Below are 26,047 nucleotides of genomic sequence, written 5' to 3'. Positions count from 1 at the left end.
TGCCAAAAGCACAGCAGAGAAGTGAGGAGGAGGCGGCACAGACATAAATTATCCTTGTTTTTTCCAATTATGTGAAGCTGAAAACAGCTTGAAAATCTTTTTTGTCTGACTTCTCTAATCAAATGCACACAGTCACAGTGAATACCTGGGATCCATGGTATCAGGCTGAGCGTGAGTATAAAGAGTCGCTGCATGTTTCCTCTTCAAGTTTGACGCTTAACAAGAAAGTGTTCTGTGTTGTCCAAACACAGACTCCAGATTCCACCATATATAAAATTTCCCTTTGTCATGTGACCAGTGGGCAGATTCAGATGCTTCAGATGTTAACTACATAAATGCCAGATTGTAATGACACTGTAATGAACACTTCTTTAGATTTGAATTAGAATTTGATGAATGTTGTGTTGATGTTCTGCTGATTATTTTAATAGCTTTTCTCTGACTGTTATGAAATCTTTGACTTTGTTTGTTTTTAATGTTTATAATGTCTCTTTATGATATGTCTAATGATAAGCAGCAATGCTTTTATAAAGATGTAACTCTGGTATCTCTAAAAGTTGATTCTGTTCATCTGGACGTAGCGTTTTGTGGGAGAAACGTTTTGTCACTCATCCAAGTGACTTCTTCAGTCTCAGCTGACTGCAGGTTTCCCCAATCTTATAAACAGTACATTTACATAATGACTGAAAACTCAAATCTAAAGAATAGGTTAGTGTACTAACTTATTCCATATTCATCTCCTATGAATCTGGTACACTAGCTGCACAGTGGCTCAGAGGAAAGCACTCCAAGGGGTCATTAACACCGCCCTCTCCCCACACTGGAAGATCTAAACAATACCCCTGTCTTAGAAAAGCTCAAAACATTATAAAAGATACCTCACATCCTGGGTACTCCCTGTTTGAACTGTACCAGCAGATGGTACAGTTGTTAATTCTGCAGTTGTTGCTTCTGCTAAAAGACCTTTTATGGTCATTTATTTCCTGGAAACATTTGTGATGATCTCAGAAAGGAAAGTTTTAGCCAGTTTGCCCTTGCCGGCAAAAAAATCCCCTAAAATTCCTCAGTTTTTTCAGATCGGCTTACACAGAGCACGTCAAGATGTCCATCACACCACTCTTGTATGAATCTATGCGCTGACTGAAGCTTGTATGTGGGAATGTATGTGAATGTTTGCTAATACTATTCCTATTATCACTTTTATTTTTATTTATCAATTTTATTGAATGTTATTGTTTGATTTACATTTTGATATTCTTGGGGATGATGCACTGATCGGAGACCATTTTTAATTTCATTGTACCTGTGACCTCTGCTTAGTCTCCTCTGTCCATATGTCCCTCTGTCTGTCCATGATGTCATTATGCTTGCTTATAAGTCTGCGTCTGTGTCTCTGTCTGTCGTGTGCTTCGTGTTTTATTTTGTAGGTCCGTGTCCTATGTCAGTGCATTCAGCTTTGTGCTCTCCCTGTCTCGTCAGTGTAACCAGCGTCAGCCGTGTCTCCCAGCTGTTTCCTCTTCGTTCCGTTCACCTCTTGTATTTAGTGTCTGTGTCTTCCCCTACTCGATGTTGCATCGTTAACGTCGGTTCACCCTCGCTTCCTCTGTGTGTTCTGTTCGCCAGCCTGTCAACCTGCCTAGTTATTCTGTTTCCCCAGTTTAGTTAGTGTTTTCCTGTTCTGCTTCTTACCAGCAATAAAGCTGTGTATTTTGAGTTACTTCTGCCTCCGTGAGTCCTGCATTTTGGGTCCTCTCTTCCTGCCTGCCTACAGCCGAGACATGACAGAACGACGCGACCACAACCAGGACCCAGCGGACTCGTCCCGGGAGTATGATCTCTCCCGCATCCAAGGTTTGATGAAGCGGATTTCCCACACTAAAGACACTAAGACTATGGCGGTTGGGATTAACGCTATCAAAGCCATCCTGGAGGGAAATCCTCACCTGCGCCAGCTAAGAGGATTTATGGGCTATATGGACCAGCTGCACGAGGCCCAGGAGGTGCTACAAGCTCGGGAGCTCGCAGCTTTTGCCCGCTCCCAGTTTGCTAACCCGAAGCCACCGCAGCAGCACCCGCGGAGCACGGAGCTTCCCGCTACGCAGCAGCGACGATCACGGGGGAGAGGCGTTTCCACACCTCTGCCGCGGGATTCCTCCGCGTGCTGTTCCAAGCCTAATTCACTGGCCTCCTTCTTGGCAGCGATGTGGTCAGAGGATGAGGAGGAAGTTTTCATCCTCCTCCATCACCAGTTTCCTCCGCCACTTCTGTTCCCTCGTCTGGGAGGAAGCGCCGCTCACGCCGCCGGCACCCTTGCCTCAGCTGGATTCGGGAACTTCTGAACAGCCGGCTGGGGTGAGTGATGTGGGCTGCACCCCTATTGCTTCACCTGCGATTTGTAATGGAGAGTGTTTTCCTCTCATGGCTGAGAGTAGTGAGGTGAAGGGGGTTCGATCTATGGACATTCACCCCGGCCCTGTAGAAAGAAAGGACTCACTGACGAATTATGTGTTTTCTGCTAAAGAGTCAGAATGTATGGACAAACCTCTGATTGTGCACCCTCTGTCGGAGCCTGCTAAGAACTGTTCAGTCGATGCAGAATTAACCTCGGACAGTTTGAAGCCAGTTTTGACATGCACTGCTGATAATGCTGTGGGTTCACAATCTAAACTAACACCTCTTAAACCGTCAGCTCATTCGGCAGCCCAGCTAGCTTTTCAGCTGCGGTCGGCTCAGTCAGCGGCCCAGTTAGCTACTCCGTTACCTATAGCTCAATCATCTGCTCCATCACCAGTTTCATTCTCACCACAACCATCACTTCAGTCTTCTGTAACCCAGTCGCCTCCTAAGCAGTCCTCTTTTCTCACTCGTGTTAAACAGAAAGACACACCCAATAAGACTGTTCTTGTTTTTCAAAAGCTGACCCGATTAGAGACAGCTACTCTCCAGGGCCTCCCAGAGTCTGCGTTTCTGCCTGCGGTTACCTCTGGACCCCTGGAGGTCAGGAAGTCAGCCGAGGACTGCACCCAACTGTTGCTGTCTGAGCCTAACCTAACTATTTGTGAGCAGCACAACAGGAACAGTTAGTAATGCTAAAAACATGGGTGTAACAGCCACGTGGGAAAACGTTTACAAGATGATTTATCATTCTGTCATCATTCCTCACAGCTGTGTTTGGGATCAGGGGAACACGGGTGGAGTTTCACTTTAGGCCTTTCAGAGTACCAGGAAGTACTTTAACACCAAGCTGTGATTTTCTTTTCTGGTAGTTGTAAGGGAAGTAAGTCAACTAAGCCAAATAAAACTTCACTAAAAACTGACAAATGAATGCTAATAGCTCAAACAAATAAAACTGTGTCATCCAACTGGAAGTGAACTTTGACGTCTACATGAGCTAATCCTTATGTTTGTCACTCTTTTCACTTCGTGGCCCAAATTCCCAAAGCCTCATTCTTCCTTCTCATCAAGGATTTGGTGAGCATGTCTGTCATGTCTTGTCTGGTGAGCGTAAGGAGGAGCCAAACCAGACAGGCAGGAATAAAGAGCCTGTCTCCTACACAGTGCCAGGAAGAGTCTGTTGCTGAAGGAGCTGCTCAGGGCCTCCACAGTATCATGCAGGGGGTTAGCAGTGTTGTCCATAACAAACCTTTGCTTGGCTAACATCCTCCTCTCACCCACCTCCTCTTTGGAGTCTAGGGGACTGGCCAGGACAGAGCTGGCCCTCTTTACCAGTCTGTTATACCCACAGCACTGTTCAGTATATTTATAGATAGCATGTGAAGAGCTGATTAACAAAAAATACCAGGAAGTTTTACACTAGCAGTTTCACCTGTCATCTCTTTTACATGATCTTACCGTAATGATCCACACTCTGAATTACAGTAAGATACTGTCTCAGCTGACTGCAGGTTTCCCAACTTTCTAAACAGTCAAGCTGCATAATGAGCAAAACCAGCACCATTGCCCAACAATGAGACACAAGCTAAGTTTCATGATCGTTGATATGCAAATTGAATTGATTATTGATCAATAGCCATCCACAGAGTTAAGGAATGGCTGCAATCACAGTATTGCAAATTGGTGAAATATGTACCCTCAGGCCCCCTCCTCAGGTCAGAGATTGTTGCTCAGTTGTTAAATGTTGCCTTCTGCACCCTCTAAGATAATGCTACTGGGCATCTACTCCTGCAACGCAATTTTTGTGATAACTGGTTTGCTCCTGCACTTACACAGGGGCCTATTAGCAGTTTAATGCTCTCTACATCTCAACAATGCTAGGTGCATTGTGCGCAGAGGTCACCAACCCTCTGCAGATTCGAAGTCTACAAACCGCCAAACTTCATGTGGCCTTTAGATTAGCTCAAGAACAGTGTCTAGAGATCTTCATGGAGTATATTTCCATGGCCAAGCAGCTGCATCCAAGTCTCACATCATCAAGTGCCAGGTGAAGTGATGTAACGTACACCGGAATCTAGAGCAGTGGAAACAAGTTCTCTGGAATGAATAAATGTTCTCTGTCTGGCAATCAGATAGATGAGTCTGGGGCTACGTCCACACGTACACGGGTATTTTTGAAAACGGAGATTTTCCGTTTTCGTTTTAAAAAATAATCCCGTCCACACGTAAACGCAGAAATGAAGGAAAACGCTGCTAGGAACATGCCAAAGCGACAGGTGGCGATATATTCCTAACCGTGTAGAAATGTTGGCCAATCAGAAGTCTAGAAGCCTCGGTGGGAAATAGTAAACAAAGATGGGGCATAGAAGCAGAACAGAGTTGTATGTGTGGAGGGACAGTAACTGTGTGTGTATATGTAAGCATTTAAACACTGCAGAGAGTACAGTTAACAGTATTGTAGAAATTCATTTCACCGAAACAATAACGTGGCACACAGTGTGACGTCAAAAAAGGCGCACACCTTTGACGCTGTTTTCTCCGTTTTCCTCGTCCACACGTAAATGCAAAAACGGAGTTTTCGAAAATATCCACCCTGGCAGGCGTTTTTAGAAATCTCCGTTTTCAGTGACCGAAAACGCCGTTTACGTGTGGACGAAAGGTGCAAACGCATAGAAAAATCTGCGTTTTCAAAAATACCCGGGTACGTGTGGACGTAGCCTGGGTTTGGCGGTACAGTGATGTGGCATGGGGAGTGGTCCTGTTGCAGTGGAGGGGTGCTCCAGTGAGCTCATGGGGTGGTGCCAGGATGTCACAGGGGATAGATGACTATGATGGAACTAATGACACTCTTCCCTTTTATAGTGACTCAGCATACTGGCGAGTGTAGAGTGTGTAGTGGAGGAAGACTGACTGTTTTGTTTCGCTTAATGCACCTTATAATCCAGTATGCCTTATGGTCCGAAAAATACAGTAACGTCTACCTTCCTTTAGCAGTCCAGAAGTCCAACTTTTTGTGCAATGGTTAGCGTCTTCCTCTGCTTTTGTTTGCTACCGCAGTCGCCTTTGACGGTGCGATGACGTTGGAAGATTTACAAATGAAGTTTTTTTTTATGGCGCGAAAATTTACAAACATACAGTACAGCACTTCAGAGTCACACTGCTAGCAAGCAAAGATGTAAATTTGACAAGCTGAACGTATTCTGTACTGAAAAGGAGCAGACACGGATTTCTGGAAGCCGGCATGTTGCCTTGCCATCTTGAATACAGTAGCCAACATAGACATAGCTGTTCTACCTAATCAGGTTTAATGTATGCGGCCACTAGTGTTGGTCAAGTTACTTGAAAAAAGTAATTAGTTACTAATTACTTATTACTTCTCAAAAAAAAAATAATCCCGTTACTGTCCTGATTACTTATTTTCAAAAGTAATTAGTTACTTTGTTACTTTTTAAAAACATGATATACAACCTGAATAGGCAATAGATCTTTCAGCCCAATTCAATTTTTTCTGCATAATCCATAAAAAAAATGTAATCAAATGAAAAAATCTCTTTTGAAAACTTGTTTTATTAGTTTTAATCTTTTAACTTTATGCACATTGCATCAAGCAAAAATCAAATTATATGCAAGTCTTTGACTTGAAAAAAATTGTTTAAAATTTAAACCCATTTCCTGCATATTTGCATATTCCCTTATTTTGTTCTTTTTTTTTCGGTACATTAGCTATCAGAATTGTTGTCTGAAGGCCAGGAAAGAGCCCAACGGATTCTTATTCTTTCAAGTGGAGAAAATATGCCAGTGCCATATTGTTCCACTTGATTAATCTATATTATCATTGTTTATTTTATTTTATTTTAAGTTATTACAAATTGTATGGAAAGGGAGAAAGAGAACGAAAGAAAACAGAGGGGAGGGGGCTCAGTAAAAGAAGATACTGAAAAAATTGGTTGAATCACCAGTTAAAAGAAGAAAAGAGAAAACAAACAACAAAAGAACAACACAATATAGAGACAACAACCTAGATATGTGTAAGTAACAGTAAATACTAAATACTGAATGTTGTTGAACAACACTCAGGGCCGATAGTGCACAATATGCTTTAAGGTAGCAGCCAAGCAACATGTAGTTTGTGTATGTAAGCACCCATGTGTACACCAGTGCGTGAGCGCACTTAAGTTCAAAGGTTTCTCCATGTAATTTGCTAAGGTAAGATGTGTAACACATAGGGGCAAATTCAGGAGACTTCCAACAAGGGAGTCATCATGAGGAGAAAACACAAAAAACTCCATAGCACATAAAGAAGCGCAAATATCATCACACTGTAACGCCATGAAACACAGACAAGTAACATAAGATCAGGGGTACGCTGATATACACAGTGGTCATGGTCGCTGCAATTCCTCACGCCTCCAGCTGAGCCACTGTCTCCATCGGGGGAGGTAAGCATGGGAGGAGGCGTTGGATCCGGGGAAGGGAGGGTGGTGAGTGCATATCAGTATAAGTGTGCATGTGTGCGTGCGTGTTGGGGTGTGCGTCACATAAACGTGAGTTAACGTTCCATGTTTAGCATGTTTTACCCTAATACTTGTGTGTATTGGTTCTAGCTAGCTTTGGGATATATGCTAGTTACCGAAAGCTATGGCGGCACAGTTATTTGATAGTTTCTGGCCTTGTTTCAGCTTTATTTGTTCGTTTTACCAACTCATAGGACTTTTTATGCTGTGGTGTGCGGATAATCGATTCCTGTGATACCAGTAATTCATGTTCTAGAATCGATTCTCATATTAAAATATCAATATTTTAGTACTTTGGGGTAAATTTGTAGTTTTTCATTAACAGGAACACAGTGGAAAGAAACTATATCATTCGGATGGTCTAAATTGGAAGGAACTACTACCTCTTACGCCTTTCACAGTCATGTGCGAAATATGGCTGTATAAATGTGTCACAGCCCCTTGGCGTGTGCACTCACAACAATGGCTGAGTGTAAATGAAGTCATGTGTGGATGTATTTTACCTCCACAAACAGCCAAGACACGGTTTGAGATACATGTGGCAAGATAGTGAGGTGTTGTGGGAACACCACTAACCTTGTCAAACACCTCAGAATAAATCACATCACAGAATCTCATGAGCTTATGTTTAGGCGAACTGAAGAGGAGGAGAGGGACAGGTGCTGCTAGGGCGAGACGGATGTCTCTCACGGAGTCCTTTAGTGTTGCAGGCAGGCAATGTGTTCAAATAGTGCACAACTTAAAGTTTTTTATTTCTATATGATAATTCTGCATTAAGCAATAAGAACAAGTAGCCTGATGTCCTGTAATCATTATGAAGCTATATGATTATATTGTTATTACAATTTCATAATCAGTGTTGGGAAGGTTACTTTTAAAATGTATTCCACTACAGAATACTGAATACATGCCCCAAAATGTATTCTGTAACGTATTCCGTTACGTTACTCAATGAGAGTAACGTATTCTGAATACTTTGGAATACTTAATATATTATCATGCTGTTTACAACTACATGAATGTCCTATTGCTGTGATTTATTACTGTTACTGAAGGTCCATGGTCTCAAACGTAGTAAAGGGACCTCTGGCTAATACGTCGGGTTCGTGTCGGGCTGGTAGCCGAAAACTAGCTTTACTTTGTTGTCTGGGTCAACTTTGCTTGCGGGAGACAGAGAGGCGTTGAAAGGCTGCTCCAACGGAACTTATTTTTTCCGGAGGAAAACACGAACAGTGTACAGTTGAGTCTTAATAGCTTACTTACAAATGGGCTCGTCAGGCACTCTTCTTGGCTGCTGTGGTTATTATTATATTTACATGCTTCCAGCTCCCGTTTTTGCTCCGTGACAGCTCGGACTTTCCTTTCTCTCCTCCCTCGCTCACAGACACATAACGTGTATGGCAGTCCATTCTCCCTGCAGCACGGACTACACTGCCCATGAGGCTACATGCTTTAGAGCCATGCCTGTAGCATTCTGCCTTTTAGCTTAGCACAGCAACAACAACAAAAAAGCGCTCTCTCACCCAGGAAACACGCAGAGAGAGAGCGTCACCCTGTAACCATGGCAACCGTAACGCTGCCGCCTGGAACAACAGAACGTAGCTGTCAAACAAACCCAAACAGTCCTGACCCGCGACAATATGAAACAGGGAAGTACCGCCGTGTAATCCATTTATTTCAACAAAGTAACTGTATTCTGAATACCACCTTTTTAAACGGTAACTGTAACGGAATACAGTTACTCATATTTTGTATTCTGAATACGTAACGGCGGTACATGTATTCCGTTACTCCCCAACACTGTTCATAATACAATTTTATATTGTATCCCACCTGTGGCACGCATGTCCAGGGTTGCCGACCAGAGTCAGCAATTTATTTTGTTATTACCTGTAATTTATTGCAGTTTACTTGTATTTGCTTAATTGTTTACTAAATGTTTGAGGTGTGAAATAAACTGCAATGGAGTTTGAAAACAAAATATGGGTGTGTGTGGTTGGAGGATGTGTTTGTGCAGGGGTGTTTAGGTGTGTGGGGGGGGGACGTAAACATTTTTCTTGTAAAACAAAGGGGGGCCTAGCACAAAAAGTTTGGGAACCACCGTCTCAACCTGTGACAGAGACTTCAGTTCTACTTACATGTCAGGAGGAAGGGGACTGATCCTGCATGGATCTTTTACTTGAAAGTGTCAAACGGGAAGTGAAAAATAAATGTTGTTGTTTTTGTTTTTTTGTTTCTTGGCTGTTTCTTCATTCATGCTTGTTCACTTTCAGTACTTGTACCTGACCATCTTCAGAGGAATGTGTTTTTATTTTTGTTAAGTCACCTAACAATGAGCTGTGAATCATTCACTCATTAAAAAATGTTGACGTCACCTAGTAAGAATACGTAGTTGATTGTTGTTCATTTGCTGTATCATATGTTTGAAAACCCACTTTTATTCCTTGGCTTTAAAATCAGAATGAGTTTGTATTACTTTTATTTATCTTATTTCTCACTCAAATCTTCTAATTTTATGATTCTTTTTCTTAACTCTTATCATATCTCCCTATGTTTTTATTTCTTTTAATTATCTTAATTGTACAGCACCTTGTTCAACGGTTGTTGTTTTAAATGTGCTATATAAAGAAATTTGACTTTGACTATATGCTATCATTTTTTTTTAAATGCAATTGTGAACTTTCAGAAGAGGTTCAGTAACATTTGAGTCCGCTGATCTAATTTATGGTTTTGATCAGAAAGAAGTAAATACTTTAGACCTTTAGACAATACAGGGAGTGCAGAATTATTAGGCAAATGAGTATTTTGTCCACATCATCCTCTTCATGCATGTTGTCTTACTCCAAGCTGTATAGGCTCGAAAGCCTACTACCAATTAAGCATATTAGGTGATGTGCATCTCTGTAATGAGAAGGGGTGTGGTCTAATGACATCAACACCCTATATCAGGTGTGCATAATTATTAGGCAACTTCCTTTCCTTTGGCAAAAAGAAGGACTTGACAGGCTCAGAAAAGTCAAAAATAGTGAGATATCTTGCAGAGGGATGCAGCAGTCTTAAAATTGCAAAGCTTCTGAAGCGTGATCATCGAACAATCAAGCGTTTCATTCAAAATAGTCAACAGGGTCGCAAGAAGCGTGTGGAAAACCAAGGCGCAAAATAACTGCCCATGAACTGAGAAAAGTCAAGCGTGCAGCTGCCAAGATGCCACTTGCCACCAGTTTGGCCATATTTCAGAGCTGCAACATCACTGGAGTGCCCAAAAGCACAAGGTGTGCAATACTCAGAGACATGGCCAAGGTAAGAAAGGCTGAAAGACGACCACCACTGAACAAGACACACAAGCTGAAACGTCAAGACTGGGCCAAGAAATATCTCAAGACTGATTTTTCTAAGGTTTTATGGACTGATGAAATGAGAGTGAGTCTTGATGGGCCAGATGGATGGGCCCGTGGCTGGATTGGTAAAGGGCAGAGAGCTCCAGTCCCACTCAGACGCCAGCAAGGTGGAGGTGGAGTACTGATTTGGGCTGGTATCATCAAAGATGAGCTTGTGGGGCCTTTTCGGGTTGAGGATGGAGTCAAGCTCAACTCCCAGTCCTACTGCCAGTTTCTGGAAGACACCTTCTTCAAGCAGTGGTACAGGAAGAAGTCTGCATCCTTCAAGAAAAAAACATGATTTTCATGCAGGACAATGCTCCATCACACGCGCCCAAGTACTCCACAGTGTGGCTGGCAAGAAAGGGTATAAAAGAAGAAAAACTAATGACATGGCCTCCTTGTTCACCTGATCTGAACCCCATTGAGAACCTGTGGTCCATCATCAAATGTGAGATTTACAAGGAGGAAAACAGTACACCTCTCTGAACAGTGTCTGGGAGGCTGTGGTTGCTGCTGCACGCAATGTTGATGGTGAACAGATCAAAACACTGACAGAATCCATGGATGGCAGGCTTTTGAGTGTCCTTGCAAACAAAGGTGGCTATATTGGTCGCTGATTTGTTTTTGTTTTGTTTTTGAATGTCAGAAATGTATATTTGTGAATGTGGAGATGTTATATTGGTTTCACTGGTAAAAATAAATAATTGAAATGGGTATATATTTGTTTTTTGTTAAGTTGCCTAATAATTATGCACAGTAATAGTCACCTGCACACACAGATATCCCCCTAAAAAAGCTAAAACTAAAAACAAACTAAAAACTACTTCCAAAAACATTCAGCTTTGATATTAATGTCACGGTCCTGGGTCGGTTCGACCCAGCATTTTGAGTTTCTTATGTTTTGGTTTATTTTTGCATTATGGATTAATTCTTATTCTCGGGTGATGCTGTTTTGATTGTGATTATATCCTGATTCTTTAGCCGTCCGATGATGATGATGATGATGATGATTATTATTATTATTATTATTATTATTATTATTATTATTTCTGGTTTAGGTTTTGTTATCTTGTCCTCATGTTTAGTTTAGGTTGCCTCTGCTTGGTCTCCTCTGTCCATATGTCCCTCTGTCTGTCCATGATGTCATTATGCTTGCTTATAAGTCTGCGTCTGTGTCTCTGTCTGTCGTGTGCTTCGTGTTTTATTTTGTAGGTCCGTGTCCTATGTCAGTGCATTCAGCTTTGTGCTCTCCCTGTCTCGTCAGTGTAACCAGCGTCAGCCGTGTCTCCCAGCTGTTTCCTCTTCGTTCCGTTCACCTCTTGTATTTAGTGTCTGTGTCTTCCCCTACTCGATGTTGCATCGTTAACGTCGGTTCACCCTCGCTTCCTCTGTGTGTTCTGTTCGCCAGCCTGTCAACCTGCCTAGTTATTCTGTTTCCCCAGTTTAGTTAGTGTTTTCCTGTTCTGCTTCTTACCAGCAATAAAGCTGTGTATTTTGAGTTACTTCTGCCTCCGTGAGTCCTGCATTTTGGGTCCTCTCTTCCTGCCTGCCTACAGCCGAGACATGACAGAACGACGCGACCACAACCAGGACCCAGCGGACTCTCGCCCCGGGAGTATGATCTCTCCCGCATCCAAGGTTTGATGAAGCGGATTTCCCACACTAAAGACACTAAGACTATGGCGGTTGGGATTAACGCTATCAAAGCCATCCTGAGGGAAATCCTCACCTGCGCCAGCTAAGAGGATTTATGGGCTATATGGACCAGCTGCACGAGGCCCAGGAGGTGCTACAAGCTCGGGAGCTCGCAGCTTTTGCCCGCTCCCAGTTTGCTAACCCGAAGCCACCGCAGCAGCAGCACCATGAGCACGGAGCTTCCCGCCACGCAGCAGCGACGATCACGGGGGAGAGGCGTTTCCACACCTCTGCCGCGGGATTCCTCCGCGTGCTGTTCCAAGCCTAATTCACTGGCCTCCTTCTTGGCAGCGATGTGGTCAGAGGATGAGGAGGAAGTTTTCATCCCTCCTCCATCACCAGTTTCCTCCGCCACTTCTGTTCCCTCGTCTGGGAGGAAACGCCGCTCACGCCGCCGGCACCCCTTGCCTCAGCTGGATTCGGGAACTTCTGAACAGCCGGCTGGGGTGAGTGATGTGGGCTGCACCCCTATTGCTTCACCTGCGATTTGTAATGGAGAGTGTTTTCCTCTCATGGCTGAGAGTAGTGAGGTGAAGGGGGTTCGATCTATGGACATTCACCCCGGCCCTGTAGAAAGAAAGGACTCACTGACGAATTATGTGTTTTCTGCTAAAGAGTCAGAATGTATGGACAAACCTCTGATTGTGCACCCTCTGTCGGAGCCTGCTAAGAACTGTTCAGTCGATGCAGAATTAACCTCGGACAGTTTGAAGCCAGTTTTGACATGCACTGCTGATAATGCTGTGGGTTCACAATCTAAACTAACACCTCTTAAACCGTCAGCTCATTCGGCAGCCCAGCTAGCTTTTCAGCTGCGGTCGGCTCAGTCAGCGGCCCAGTTAGCTACTCCGTTACCTATAGCTCAATCATCTGCTCCATCACCAGTTTCATTCTCACCACAACCATCACTTCAGTCTTCTGTAACCCAGTCGCCTCCTAAGCAGTCCTCTTTTCTCACTCGTGTTAAACAGAAAGACACACCCAATAAGACTGTTCTTGTTTTTCAAAAGCTGACCCGATTAGAGACAGCTACTCTCTCCAGGGCCTCCCCAGAGTCTGCGTTTCTGCCTGCGGTTACCTCTGGACCCCTGGAGGTCAGGAAGTCAGCCGAGGACTGCACCCAACTGTTGCTGTCTGAGCCTAACCTAACTATTTGTGAGCAGCACAACAGGAACAGTTAGTAATGCTAAAAACATGGGTGTAACAGCCACGTGGGAAAACGTTTACAAGATGATTTATCATTCTGTCATCATTCCTCACAGCTGTGTTTGGGATCAGGGGAACACGGGTGGAGTTTCACTTTAGGCCTTTCAGAGTACCAGGAAGTACTTTAACACCAAGCTGTGATTTTCTTTTCTGGTAGTTGTAAGGGAAGTAAGTCAACTAAGCCAAATAAAACTTCACTAAAAACTGACAAATTAATGCTAATAGCTCAAACAAATAAAACTGTGTCATCCAACTGGAAGTGAACTTTGACATCTACATGAGCTAATCCTTATGTTTGTCACTCTTTTCACTTCGTGGCCTAAATTCCCAAAGCCTCATTCTTCCTTCTCATCAAGGATTTGGTGAGCATGTCTGTCATGTTTTGTCTGGTGAGCGTAAGGAGGAGCCTAACCAGACAGGCAGGAATAAAGAGCCTGTCTCCTACACAGTGCCAGGAAGAGTCTGTTGCTGAAGGAGCTCCTCGGGGCCTCCACAGTATCATGCAGGGGGTTAGCAGTGTTGTCCATAATAAACCTTTGCTTGGCTAACATCCTCCTCTCACCCACCTCCTCTTTGGAGTCTAGGGGACTGGCCAGGACAGAGCTGGCCCTCTTTACCAGTCTGTTATACCCACAGCACCGTTCAGTATATTTATAGATAGCATGTGAAGAGCTGATTAACAAAAAATACCAGGAAGTTTTACACTAGCAGTTTCACCTGTCATCTCTTTTACATGATCTTACCGTAATGATCCACACTCTGAATTACAGTAAGATACTGTCTCAGCTGACTGCAGGTTTCCCAACTTTCTAAACAGTCAAGCTGCATAATGAGCAAAACCAGCACCATTGCCCAACAATGAGACACAAGCTAAGTTTCATGATCATTGATATGCAAATTGAATTGATTGTTGATCAATAGCCATCCACAGAGTTAAGGAATGGCTGCAATCACAGTATTGCAAATTGGTGAAATATGTACCCTCAGGCCCCCTCCTCAGGTCAGAGATTGTTGCTCCTATAATTGGTCTCTTTGAGTCCTTGCTCAAACAGTGTCCTTGTCACAGCACTGGGTCTGGTCACTCAGTGTCTGAGTTTTGGGTTTAAGTTATACTCTTTGAATTATGATTTTCTGTTTGTATTATATTTATAGTTCCTGGTTTCTAGGCTTCTGTTGTGTTTCTCTGCCTCCCCTGTGTTCTTAGTGAAGGTTTAATTCTGTTCTCCGTGTGTTGTATGCTTAGTCTTAGTTTTCTGCCTTTATGTCTTCCTGTGCTCCACGTCTAGTTACTTTTGTCTCTGTGCTTTATGTTCCCTCTGTTCCAGAGCCTGTCATGTTTCCACGTCTCTGTGTCAAGTCTGTGTCTTTGCAAGTCTGTCCTGTTTTACTTTGAAAGTCCTTGTCCTACATCAGTGTATTCTGTTTTGCTTCATTTGTCTCCTTATGTCTGATTTGTCCCAGCTGTTCTCCATCCTCTAGTTTTCCTGCCTATTCAAGCCCTGTGTCGTTCTCTGTTGGTTGCTGGTACACCTTCTTGTCATGTGCTGTGTTTCAGGTTTTTTCTGGTTCCTTGTCTCAGGTTGCATGTTTCTTGTTAGCTTTCCCAGTTTAGGTTTTTCCCAGTTTAAGTCACTTCCACTCTCTGTTTTTGTTTGTATTTTCCCTCCCACTGTAGATAAAGCTCTCTCACAGTAAGTCAGTAGTCAGAGCCTGACTTGGGTCCACACGCCTCTCCACACGATCTACCCTCGCAGATCATGAAACAGCTCTTCAGTGCACATGAGATCAGTGGCCTGCAAGTATAAATACTAGCAGAGTCTTGGCTTGATGAGGCCTCCATGTCTGCGCTCCATAAAAGCGTTGGAAAGGGGGGTGTTCAAGTTCAACACGAGAGCATTACAGTGATGCAAAACAGAATGGAGTAACTGTTTTAGAAATTACTGGAAACCAAAGTTGTCATTGTAAAAATGACCTGCACCTTCCTAGTTCAAAGTGCAATGCTGTGACAGCGTGCCAAGTTTACACACGAGCATATTGGCAACGCTCGTGCAGAGAACAAGCAAGAACAATAGAATTACTACTTATTGTACTGGAAGTGTGAAACACGTGAGTTTGGTGTGGCATTCAGATGAAAGGTTAAACAGGACGCGTCCAGCGGGAACCTGAATGAGTGATGACACACTACGAGTGTGAACCAGTGAAACAAAACAGAGCAGAGTAGGAACAGTGATATTTGTAACAGAAGCAGGAGCTGTAGCACCTGTAGTGTGTGGAAAACAAAAGAATCACTTATTTGGAGTTCAGTATTTGCTTTGGCAGATATACATCCATAGACCTTTTCATTTCTTCTTCTACATAAACTAGGAATAATTGAAGCTTTAACAGATGGTGGTATCAGGGAGCCAGTCTGTGTGCTGGCTGCTGATGGTGTTTATTGTCTTTATTTGGGTGTGTTTGTACTGATATGCCAGTACCTGATGCAATTACTGTAAATGACCTGAAAAGCATTCCTGCATATTTTTAGCTGGCTATGTGTCACATAGGATGGATTAGAACAATCCAGCTCTGACCTGGGAATGATTCATCCCAACAACCATGGGTGTGTTCATCAAGGCGTCTGTGACACAGAGCTTCCTCGAATGAATTACTCTGTTTACAGATTTAAATTACTACAAACTTAACAGTGAAAGATTTTACGATTTGTGGCATCTCGCAGCAACATTACTTAACACCCTGGATCATGTCTACAGCAACATACACGGTGCATACAGGGCTGCACCACATCCCCACTTTGGACAGTCTGACTACATCTCTCTGTTCATGTACCCGGCTTACAGACAGAAACTGAAACAATCGAACCCTGTCATCACACCTGTTAAACTGTGGACCACAGAGTCTGAGAGCATCCTACAGGACTGCCCAAACAGACTGGGATGTGTTTCAAACTGCAGCCACCAAGGAGATCTGCTCTGTCACTATACAGGACTATGCTGAATATGTGACCGAGTACATCAGCACCTGTGTTGACAATATAGTGCCCACCCCACACATCAGAAAGTTCCCCTGTTGACTGGATCAGCAGTCAGGTACGACACATGCTGCGTACTCGGTCTCTCGCATTTAGATCAGGCAATGAGACGGAGTACAAAGCTGCGAGGTATGGACTGAGGAAGGCCATTACAGCGGCCAAGAGGCAGTACAGAGAGAAGCTGGATGACTTCTATTCTTCTGCTGACCCCGGGTGGATGTGGCAAGGCTTGCAGCACATCACAGAGTTTAGGGTCGCCATCAGCACCATCAGCTCTGCAGGCAGTCTGCTAGATGACCTCAATGTATTGAGGCAGCAGGACCAGATAGCATCCCGGGACGGGTCCTTAAAGCGTGTGCTAACAAGTTGGCTGATGTTCTCACTCCCGTCTTCAACCTCTCCCTCAGCCAGAGTACCGTCCCCACATGCTTCAAGACCACAACAATCATCCCTCTGCCCAAGATAATATAAGATAACATAATAATTTTTGCGCATAAGGTCATCTTACATATTAAACCAGCATATTAAGCTCATAGCTCTTTTGCACACAAATCTATTTAACACTTCAATTTTTGTCTCCATTTATTTATTGATACTATTTGTATTTTCATTGTTCTAGTTCTATTTGTACATTTTAACCTGCATCTGTGTTTGGACAGCAGAGAAAGAATTTCATTGCACAGAGAAATGCTTTTCTTTGTACACATGACAATAAACGCTTTGAAGCTCTTGAATCTTGAACTGCTTAGTACAGGGACAAAGTTGACAACAGGGTCCAAAGACTCTGGCGGGGGTGGGGAGTGAATTTTCCCACGGGGTCACATGAGAAGCTGGGACAGTTGTGGAGGTCTGCACTAATAAGCTTATAGACAGCGGCCCTCCACAACAGTCCCAGCTTCTCATGTGACCCCGTGGGAAAATTCACTCCCCATCCCTGCTCTGGAGACTGTGCCATTGACCTCCTTTGGGTTTTGTCTTAAACTATATTATTTACATTAAGGAATTATATACCTGATCCCTCAAAGCATTGTTTTTTATACTCTAATTAAGTTTATATTGCTGAATTTAGGCCAGTTTTGTAGCCCATAAATAAATATTTTCTGTTTGAACCCTTTTCATGTTCATCATAAAAGGAAACATAAGCCAATAGGAAGGTAGATTATTGCTGCACCAAACAGCCTAGAAAGCGCACATTGTCGTTGCCTGTATTTATTAATTGCTTGGATTTAATCTGTAGTTAAATTGATAACTGCAGACAAAAACATTTGCAACAGTGAACAGCAATTAAAATGTAGAGTAAATACTAGGAAAAGGTAACAGGGAGAACAAGAATAACCGGTATAACTCGTTGGGAAATTCCTCTGTGGGAGGAACTTTGTACCGTGTCTTACTTTTTAGAGAGACGAGCGTGTTTTTGTGGACATTCGTTCTGCGTTCATCACGTCTTTCAAGACCGTCTGCCTGCATGACCTAAACAAGTAAGTGATTATTTATACCAACCAGACAGCGTAGAGAATAAGAATACATGAAACAAGACATCAGCTGCCTTTTCTTCAAGATAGACTGACTTTTGATCCAAATATTGACAGCAATATTTTTAAATAGAGGCACAGAAGCATTTCTTTGATTTTAAATTTGACTACAAGAAAAGTATTGTAGTCAATAATTCAGTCAATGAAAAGTCTGAGATTATCTCCTTCTATTGCCTCTTTCATAGCCCTTTTTTTTAAATCTCTTTACTGGTAAATCCATTAGATTCATAAAAATGTAACAATATGTTATTTATTATTATTATTATTTATAAATATTCTTTAGTCTTCTTGGTTTGCCATTTAGATTTTTTAAAACTTAGATTTATACACCTGCATCTTTACAATCTGACCTGAAGAGTTTAAATCCCACAGTGTACAGAAGAATTTCAACATGTGTGGGTAACAAAATGTTATTTCTCTGTCAGAAACATGGCCTCCACATTGACTGAAGAGCAATTTCAGTGCAGCATCTGTTTGTACAGCTTCAAAAACCCTGTCTCTATACCATGTGGGCACAATTTCTGCCTGGAGTGCATCAAATGTTATTGGGATGTGGCGTATAAGTCAGAGTGTCCGCTGTGCAAAGAATCCTTCAGAAGTCGCCCCGAACTCAGGGTGAATTTGGCCTTAAAAGAAATGACTCTAAGATTTCAAAGGTCGGTTGATTGTAACTATACTATAGTGCTTTATTTCAACGTTTTAGCACATTTGATTGAAACTAATCAGATGTACATCATCATCTTAAAGCTTGTTAAAGGAAATGAAAGGATTCAAACCAGTTCCATCAAAGAGACCCATCATTCCACTACAGCCACACAGGTCTGAAGAAGAGAAGGGGAGCAATAAGATCAAGGTGGGAGAAAGAAGTGGTTAAATATAATGATTCTCATGGATTATCTTGTAAGGAACTCCAGATAATCCAAGATGTAAAACACATGTTTTCAACTTCAACCTCTGCAGACTCAGATAAAGAAGACCCAAGAGCAGTATCAACAGATGATCCAGACCCGAATCAGAAAGACCGAGGAGATCAAACAGTCAATGGAGCTGAGCAAAGTGAGCATTGCTTTTTAATCATTTACAGACATGAACATTTCTTGGCCTGTTTGCTCTCTAAGAAACAAAACTTCAACTAATTTGTTTGTAGAAGCTCACACCAGAAGAAAAACAGCAGTGTTGCACTGCTTCATGTAGACTGTATTTAAAAGACAGAGGATTACTTCAGGCAAAGTATTTTTCCATCTTTAGTAATTCATATATGGCAGTGAGGCTCTGTTTTAAGAGCTCTTTTGATCTTTTATTAGTTGTTTTTATTGATATAATAAACCTTCATCATGTAGACATAAAGAGACATGGAAAAGTAGAGCTGAAGGTTGGTTGGGACAATAGATAAACTGTTAGCAGAGGACTGCAGGATGAACTCACTGAGATCATCTTCTTTTTGAAGTATTGTCCTCTTTTTGGGGGAAATGTGTGAAGTTATGGGCATATTTATAAGAATCATCATACATAAGCAGTTTTTCCCTAAGTTTAATTTGTTTTGCATTTCATTGAAGAAGGGGTAGCAAAGTACAAAGGTGGTGCATTTTAACATATTTCACATATTAATTAAACTCTTTTCATATCTGCAGAGAAATAAAGAAAGAGAGATACAGGCCAGCGTTCAGGCTGCCACAATGATGATAAGTGCCATTGAGAGAAACCAGAATTTGCTCATCAAGGAGATCGAACGGAAGCAGGAGGTGGCTGAGAAGAGAGCAGAGGAGCTTCTCAAGGAGATCAGCCAGGAGATCATTGAGCTGCAGAAGAGACGCAGTGAGCTGCACCTCCTGGAGCACATTGAGAACCCAGTTCAACTCCAGCAGGTCAGAATCAGTATTTATGTTTAATATTTCTGCTCAGCCAAGCAAGTTTAAAGCATCTAAAGCGATTGTAATATGATATGAATACAAACCGGCCTGTCTGCTTGTTAGTGAAATCATTTATTTGTGCTCATTTCTGTCACTGATGCTGTTTTAGAACTTTTTACGTCTGAACGCTCCGATGTCCGTCAAGCACTGGGCTGACGTCAGAGTCCAGTCGGACAGCTACGTGGGGACTGTGAGGAGAACTTTCTCCAAACTGGTCGACATCTGCCAGGAACTGGAGAAGAAACTGTGTGCAGAGGGTCTGTAATACTTATGATGACATAACATTATAGTCTCTGACTTTAGAACACAAGACTTTCTTTGTATCACCGGTTCCTTTGGTTTTATCAAAATCCTGCCACTTTTTGTATTGCATATATATTTATATCATATTTTACACTATAAGTCTGCACATAACTAACTTTAGTGATACATTTAGGGTCCAAAAATAAATCTTGTAACATTCGCTAAAATATTAGTGAATATTTTAATTGTTCTACGTTAATGTTTAATGAAACTAAAATGACACAGTTTCTTTTCTGATCTTTTGCAGAGGTAAACAAGATGAATAAATATGCAGGTATGAGTATGGATATGATATTTATATTGTGGTTATGTTATATGGATTACACAAGATTGAAAATTTGTCACCACCATATCTAATAAAGACTGTTACTGATGTCAGTAGAAAGAAAGTGGCTCTACACACTGATTAAAATAATCTTTATACATGTACATGATTCAGAATACAGATACTCTGTTGCCAAAAAAGGTGACTTCAGTAACAATGCTTCAAAACAACAGGGTTATTTTTTCATGTTATTTCTTTAATCCTGAAAAATATGAATAAATCTGAAATAGCAAATCTTTTTATGTGTTTTTTTTCCTGTTTCTGTCTCCAGTGGATGTAACTCTGGATCCTGCTACTGCTGCTGGCTGGGTGGTCCTGTCCCCGGATAATAAAAAGGTGAGCTGTAATTATCAGCTGCATGATTCCTGACTGTAACACCTTAAAAAGAGCTCAGAGTTAAACAAAGTCTTGTCATGTTCACAGCTGTTGTCTGTGAATTACAGACAACAGCTAATAGATGACAGATATTATGCAGGAACTAAAATGATGGAAACTAGTGGCCCAGAAGTCAGGAAGATGCAAAATAATGACAATTATGGCATCAGTAGTTGTTGTGAATGAATGTGATCGTGGCAATCCACAGGTGAGCATGAGCTCCCAGCAGTGGAGGAGCCCGCTATCTGACGACCCCCGCAGGTTCAACTCCTGCGTCGCCGTGCTGGGAAAACAAAACTTCACATCTGGGAAACGTTACTGGGTGGTTCAGGTAGGATAAAAGGATCAAATAAATAACTGCTGTGATCAGTGTGAATATCATCCAAAGTGGAACACAACAGCTTTATTTAGAGTAAGATTTGGATTAAAATACACCAAAGAAAATTACACATGAACACACACACACACACACACAACACCTGTGACTAGGACTGTATAATGTATATGATCTAAATAAGCAGGAAAATAAACTCTTCGCGCCCCCTGGTGGCTACATGATGTTCACTTCTGATTTTATATCTGTTGTGTTTACTGTCAGTAAAAATTTATTATCATTGAAGAAGCAACCTAAAGAAATTAAGCCCTACTCTGCAGTTTAGCATAATTTTTGTCCTTCTTTGTGTTTCAGGTTGGGGATAAAAGAGACTGGGATCTTGGGGTGGCCCGGGAGTCCATCAAGAGGAAGGGCGCCATCACAGTTCGCCCTGATAACGGTTACTGGGCGATATGCTGACGTAGCGGTGGTAGCCTGTGCGCCTGCGCTGGGCCCGCCGTCACTCTTCACCTTAAAGAAATTCCTCAGAAAGTCGGTATATTCCTGGACTATGACGAAGGCTCGGTGTCCTTCTACAACACAGAGGCAAAGACTCACATTTATACTTACAGCGGGCTCACTTTCACCGAGCCGCTGTATCCGTACTTTAACCCCTGCATACATGACACCGGGAAGAACACGGCCCAGCTGGTTATCTGCCCGATCGAGGCTGGGATCACTGTAGACACTTCGGCACGTTGAGCGAGAGACTTGGAGGATCCTTGTTAAAACCTCGAGAGCATCCACATTAGTTGTCTGGATAAGTTGTAATCTGTAAATGCAAACAAAAGGCACTGGGAGCAGAATGAAAGACCAAGAACAGGAGAAAATATTCTTATCCCAAGTGTAAAGCGAACACCCTGAATATAATCCTGGTACAGACTGCAAGCCCAAGCTTAGCTCCTGCAAGGTGCTTGGACATATTTATTTATTTATTCCAGTCAAAAGCTATAAGTTAACCACAAGGTTTGCTATTGTCTCTTAATCTTCCTGATAATATTTATAAAGAGGTTTTTAAAAAGAGCTAAAGACCCAAGCAAGGGTTCATCTGAACCATCCACTTATGTCTACTAAGGTAGGACAAATGTATGTAAATGGGGATAAAACTTCCACTGATAAGTCCACAGTTATCTGACAATGACACATTAGTGATGGTTTAGGAACTATAAGATGCACCTATACACGATCACTGCGGTGGATAGCACTGCATGAATCCTGCCTACATTTTTACACTACTCATTCTTTGGTAATTTATTAATATGGTATAACTTATATTATAGCTCAAGACCTGATTTAAAAGAACTTTATGAATCCAACTTTGTTTGGATCTTTGGTTTAAGATCAGGGACACGTCACATAGTTGCATGGTCTTATGAGTTCAGAGGTGCATGTCTGTTTTTAGTTGGTAGCACGTAGATCATAGTACCACAATAGTATATTAACATCAGTATATGTTGTGCATGTAAGACATCGAGTATATATAATTTCTTGCCATTATTGTAAAAATTTGGATTATTGTGATGTATTTAAGCTGAAATAAATGTGAACTGAATCCCTGAGAGTCTGCTGTGTTCTTTTAACTTTTTATCCCAACACAGAGTTTAGACAAATTCTAAAGTTAGAATTACAAAATGGATCACAGAAAACATATCTATTGTGCGGCGTGCAAAAAACACTATCAAAATATTTGCCCCCTTTTTTAAGATAAGATAACCTTCATTAGTCCCACACGTGGGAAATTTGTTTTGTTACAGCAGAAAGTGGACAGTGCAAAGTTACATAGCAAAAATTAGAAAAACAGTGGAATAGGATAAGAATAAGATACTGTACACAATAGAATAAAATAGAATACAAATGCTATATACAACTGAGTATAATACAGCGATGCCAGAAAAGAGTATTGCACTTAGTGTTATTGCACATGTGTAGATGTGTGTTTGATCAGTTGACAGCAGATAGAAGGAAAGACCTGCGGAGTCTCTTCGTCCCACACCGTGGGTGCCGCAGCCACTGAAGGAGCTGCTCAGTGCTGTCACAGTCTCCTGCATGGGGTGGGAGATGTTGTCCAACAGGGATGACAGCTTAGCCACCATTCTCCTGTCACTCACCACCTTCACTGGGTCCAGAAGGCATCCTAGAACAGAGCTGGCCCTTCTGATCAGCCTGTTCAGTCTCTTCCTGTCCCCAGCAAAGATGCTGCCGTCCCAGCAGACCACACTGTAAAAGATGAGGCTGAGGCCACCACAGAGTCATAGAAGGTCTTCAGGAGTGGGTCCTTCACTCCAAAAGACCTGAGTCTCCGCAGCAGGTACAGCCCTTTCCTGTAGAGAGCATCTGAATTATGAGTCCAGTCCAGTTTATTGTTCAGATGAACACCAAGGTACCTGTAGCTGTCCACAGCCTCAATGTCCATACCTTGGATGTTCAGTGGTTGTAGTGGAGGATATTTGTGCCTGTGGATGTCTGTGGGACTCTCCCCAGCCTCAGGCTCAGGTTGAAGATGAGCTCCATCACCCCACACAGTTGGTCTGTGCAGGACCTGACGACCCTTGAGCTGATGCCATCTGGACCCGCTGCCTTCTAGGCTTTCAGTTTACCTGGTTACCACGAAAACAGAAAACAGTTAACACCACGCCGATGTTGTTCACAGGACAGCAAGAGCAAACGATTGGGAGAATCTTGTCGTCGTAATCGTTCCCCTCGTACGCTTTATTACTCCGATTTCAGTGTTTTTGCCGCTCAACTAAAGCGCGCAGTTTACTTTGTGTTCACTCAAATGGAGTCGAGTCAACTAGCTCCACCTGTGACCGAGTGCCATAGCCTACAGCCAGATTAACTTGTAACACACATTTGCACCTGGCTCTATCGCCACGTTTAAATTCGTTCCAAGCACAATACATTTTGGAACTTTATATTTTGCCTGTTTCTGTGTCTTGCAAATAAACCTTTAAAATAAATGAAATGGTATTATGTATTTATTTTTGTCCTACATCATTAAGAAATGCCAAATTATATACACAAAGTTATAGAAATCACCACTCCCGTTGTTCCTGATGATTTCAATAACATCACATAATAACATGTAACATCACATCCTGTAAGCATAGCCTGCCTGTTAGTCATGGGATTTCCGGCTCTTTTTAGAGAACCAGCTCTTTCGGCTCGGCTCACTAAAAAGCGCCGGATCTTTCGGCTCCCAACCGACTCTTCAGGTTGTTTTGTTGCTTTAATTAATTCATTATTAACAATAATATAAAATTCTGCACAGGAATTACTAATGTAAAAAAATATATAAGCAAGGAGCACAAGAGACCAAACAGTCCAAAAACACAGGAAAACAGATCAAAAAACAAAACCAAACCAGAGCTCAATAGGAGTCCACGAACAGTTCAGGGGGTCGACCCGGAGGTCGACAGCACAAGAGCCAAAACAGTTCAGGGAGCCGACCGTGCACACAGCAACGGCGGCGGTGCAGGAAAAACCAATCACGAGGCCGGCCACTTGGAAGGCAGTGGTGGCCACCGAGCAGGTCCGGAGGCCGGCCGCGAAGCCAGCGGTGGCGACGAACTTTCTCCGGCGGCCGGCCTCGACGGCCATAACGCCCAACTAGAGGCCTAGAAAGCGGCCGGCAGAGGCGAGGCGGAACAGGACGAGCTGGGTCCCATGACGGTGTGGCAACCGCAGGACCAGACGAGGCGCGGACGAAGACACAGAGGCTGACGCTGCAGGCGTGGACGAAGACACTGCTGCGGAACCTGACGGCAGCGTGGCGGCTTCAGGCGGCGATGTGGATGCTGCAGGCGGCGATGTGGATGCTGCAGGCGGCGATGTGGATGCTGCAGGCGGCAGTGTAGAAGTCGCAGGGGATGATTCAGCAGGTGATGGCTAAACAGACTTCCCCGGACCGTCAGCTGACATGAGGATGTGCTGGCTGGGTCCTCCAGGACCCCCAGCAGACGTGACATGAGGCTGGACGGGCTCCTCGGACCCACCAGCTAACTTGGCTTGAGGCTGGACGAGCTCCTCGGGCCCTCCAGCAGACGTGACATGAGGCTGGACGGGCTCCTCGGAACTTCCAGCTAACTTGGCTTGAGGCTGGACGGGCGGCTTGGGCCCTCCAGCCGACAAAACTTGAGGCTGGCTGGGTTCTCCCGAACCCCCAGCTGACGTGGCTTGAGGCTGGACGGGCTCCGCCGGCCCTCCAACTGAGATAGACGGCTGAATGGGTCCTTCTGATCCTCCAGCAGAGGACAGAGGCAGAAGGGCGAACTCACTGGAGCTCTCAGCAGGGGATGACGGCTGAGACTGCTCAGAAAAGTTCTCGGGTGTAGTTGCTGGAGCTGGTGGCTTAACCTCCAGGGGTCCAGAGTTGGCTGGCGACTGGCACCAAACCTCTGGCGAGGCCCTGGAGGGAGTTACTTTCTCGGAGATGACCAGCTTCTGAGAACCAGCTAAAGTCTTTATGTAGTGTGTTCCCTGCTTGTAATGAGACGGTGAGGGTGGTGACTGAATGAAAGAGTGGTCAGGCTGCTGAACTAGTGGCAACTGAGCTACAGGTAGCAAAGATGACGGTAATGGAGTTGTAACAGGTGGTGGAGTGGCTGACTGAACTGCGGGCAGCTGGGCTGCTGGGCTGCTGACTGAACTGCAAACTGTATTGCAGACCCAACATTAGACTGTGGTCAAAGTGTGGATGGGAGAACATGATCAGGAAAGACTGTTTCGGTGAGGTTTACAGCTTCCCCTGAATGAATCAGTGCAGGTGAAAAAGGGTCCCAAACATTTCCATTCGCTAAATTCATAATACCAGGCTTGGAAACAACAGAGTGGAAACAGTCATTAACACCGAGCGTGGGCTCAGGAAAAACAGTCTTTGAACATTTTCTGTGTTTCCACTGTCATCTTCAGTGGAAACACAGAAAATGGCCCCAGAATAAATTGTCCTTGTCTCTGGCAAAGCAGAAACAGTGTCGCTCTCACTCACCACAGCTGGTGGCTTACATGTCCCGACA

The 26,047-nt window shown here is 43.3% G+C and overlaps 2 protein-coding genes across 14 annotated transcripts in view; one reads left to right on the top strand and one right to left on the bottom strand.

Moving 5' to 3' along the window:
• The window catches only part of LOC116333683 (polymeric immunoglobulin receptor-like), a 180,766-nt gene that overhangs the window by 3,252 nt on the left and 151,467 nt on the right, over nt 1-26,047 (bottom strand). For 3 of the 13 annotated variants that reach the window (XR_005612478.1, XR_005612474.1, XR_005612477.1), the window contains one exon: nt 23,363-23,632. The exons of 8 other annotated variants lie outside the window; for them this stretch is intronic. The gene's annotated coding sequence lies outside the window, so the exon portion shown is untranslated. Of the gene's footprint in view, nt 1-23,295; nt 23,633-26,047 lie in introns of those variants that run through there. 2 more of the 13 variants (XR_005612475.1, XR_005612476.1) reach the window with 2 other exon arrangements.
• On the top strand, nt 17,635-21,036 carry LOC120439230 (E3 ubiquitin-protein ligase TRIM11-like). Its single transcript, XM_039610033.1, has 9 exons — nt 17,635-17,695; nt 18,175-18,405; nt 18,497-18,602; nt 18,710-18,805; nt 19,381-19,614; nt 19,769-19,916; nt 20,210-20,236; nt 20,559-20,623; nt 20,871-21,036. Exons 2-9 carry the CDS (start codon nt 18,179-18,181, stop codon nt 21,000-21,002), a joined length of 1,035 nt encoding a protein of 344 aa, XP_039465967.1. The 5' UTR covers nt 17,635-17,695; nt 18,175-18,178; the 3' UTR covers nt 21,003-21,036.

This window comes from Oreochromis aureus, linkage group 3 (assembly GCF_013358895.1).
Source record: "Oreochromis aureus strain Israel breed Guangdong linkage group 3, ZZ_aureus, whole genome shotgun sequence".
Lineage (NCBI taxonomy): Eukaryota > Metazoa > Chordata > Actinopteri > Cichliformes > Cichlidae > Oreochromis > Oreochromis aureus.
This window is presented reverse-complemented; position numbering and strand designations above follow the sequence as displayed.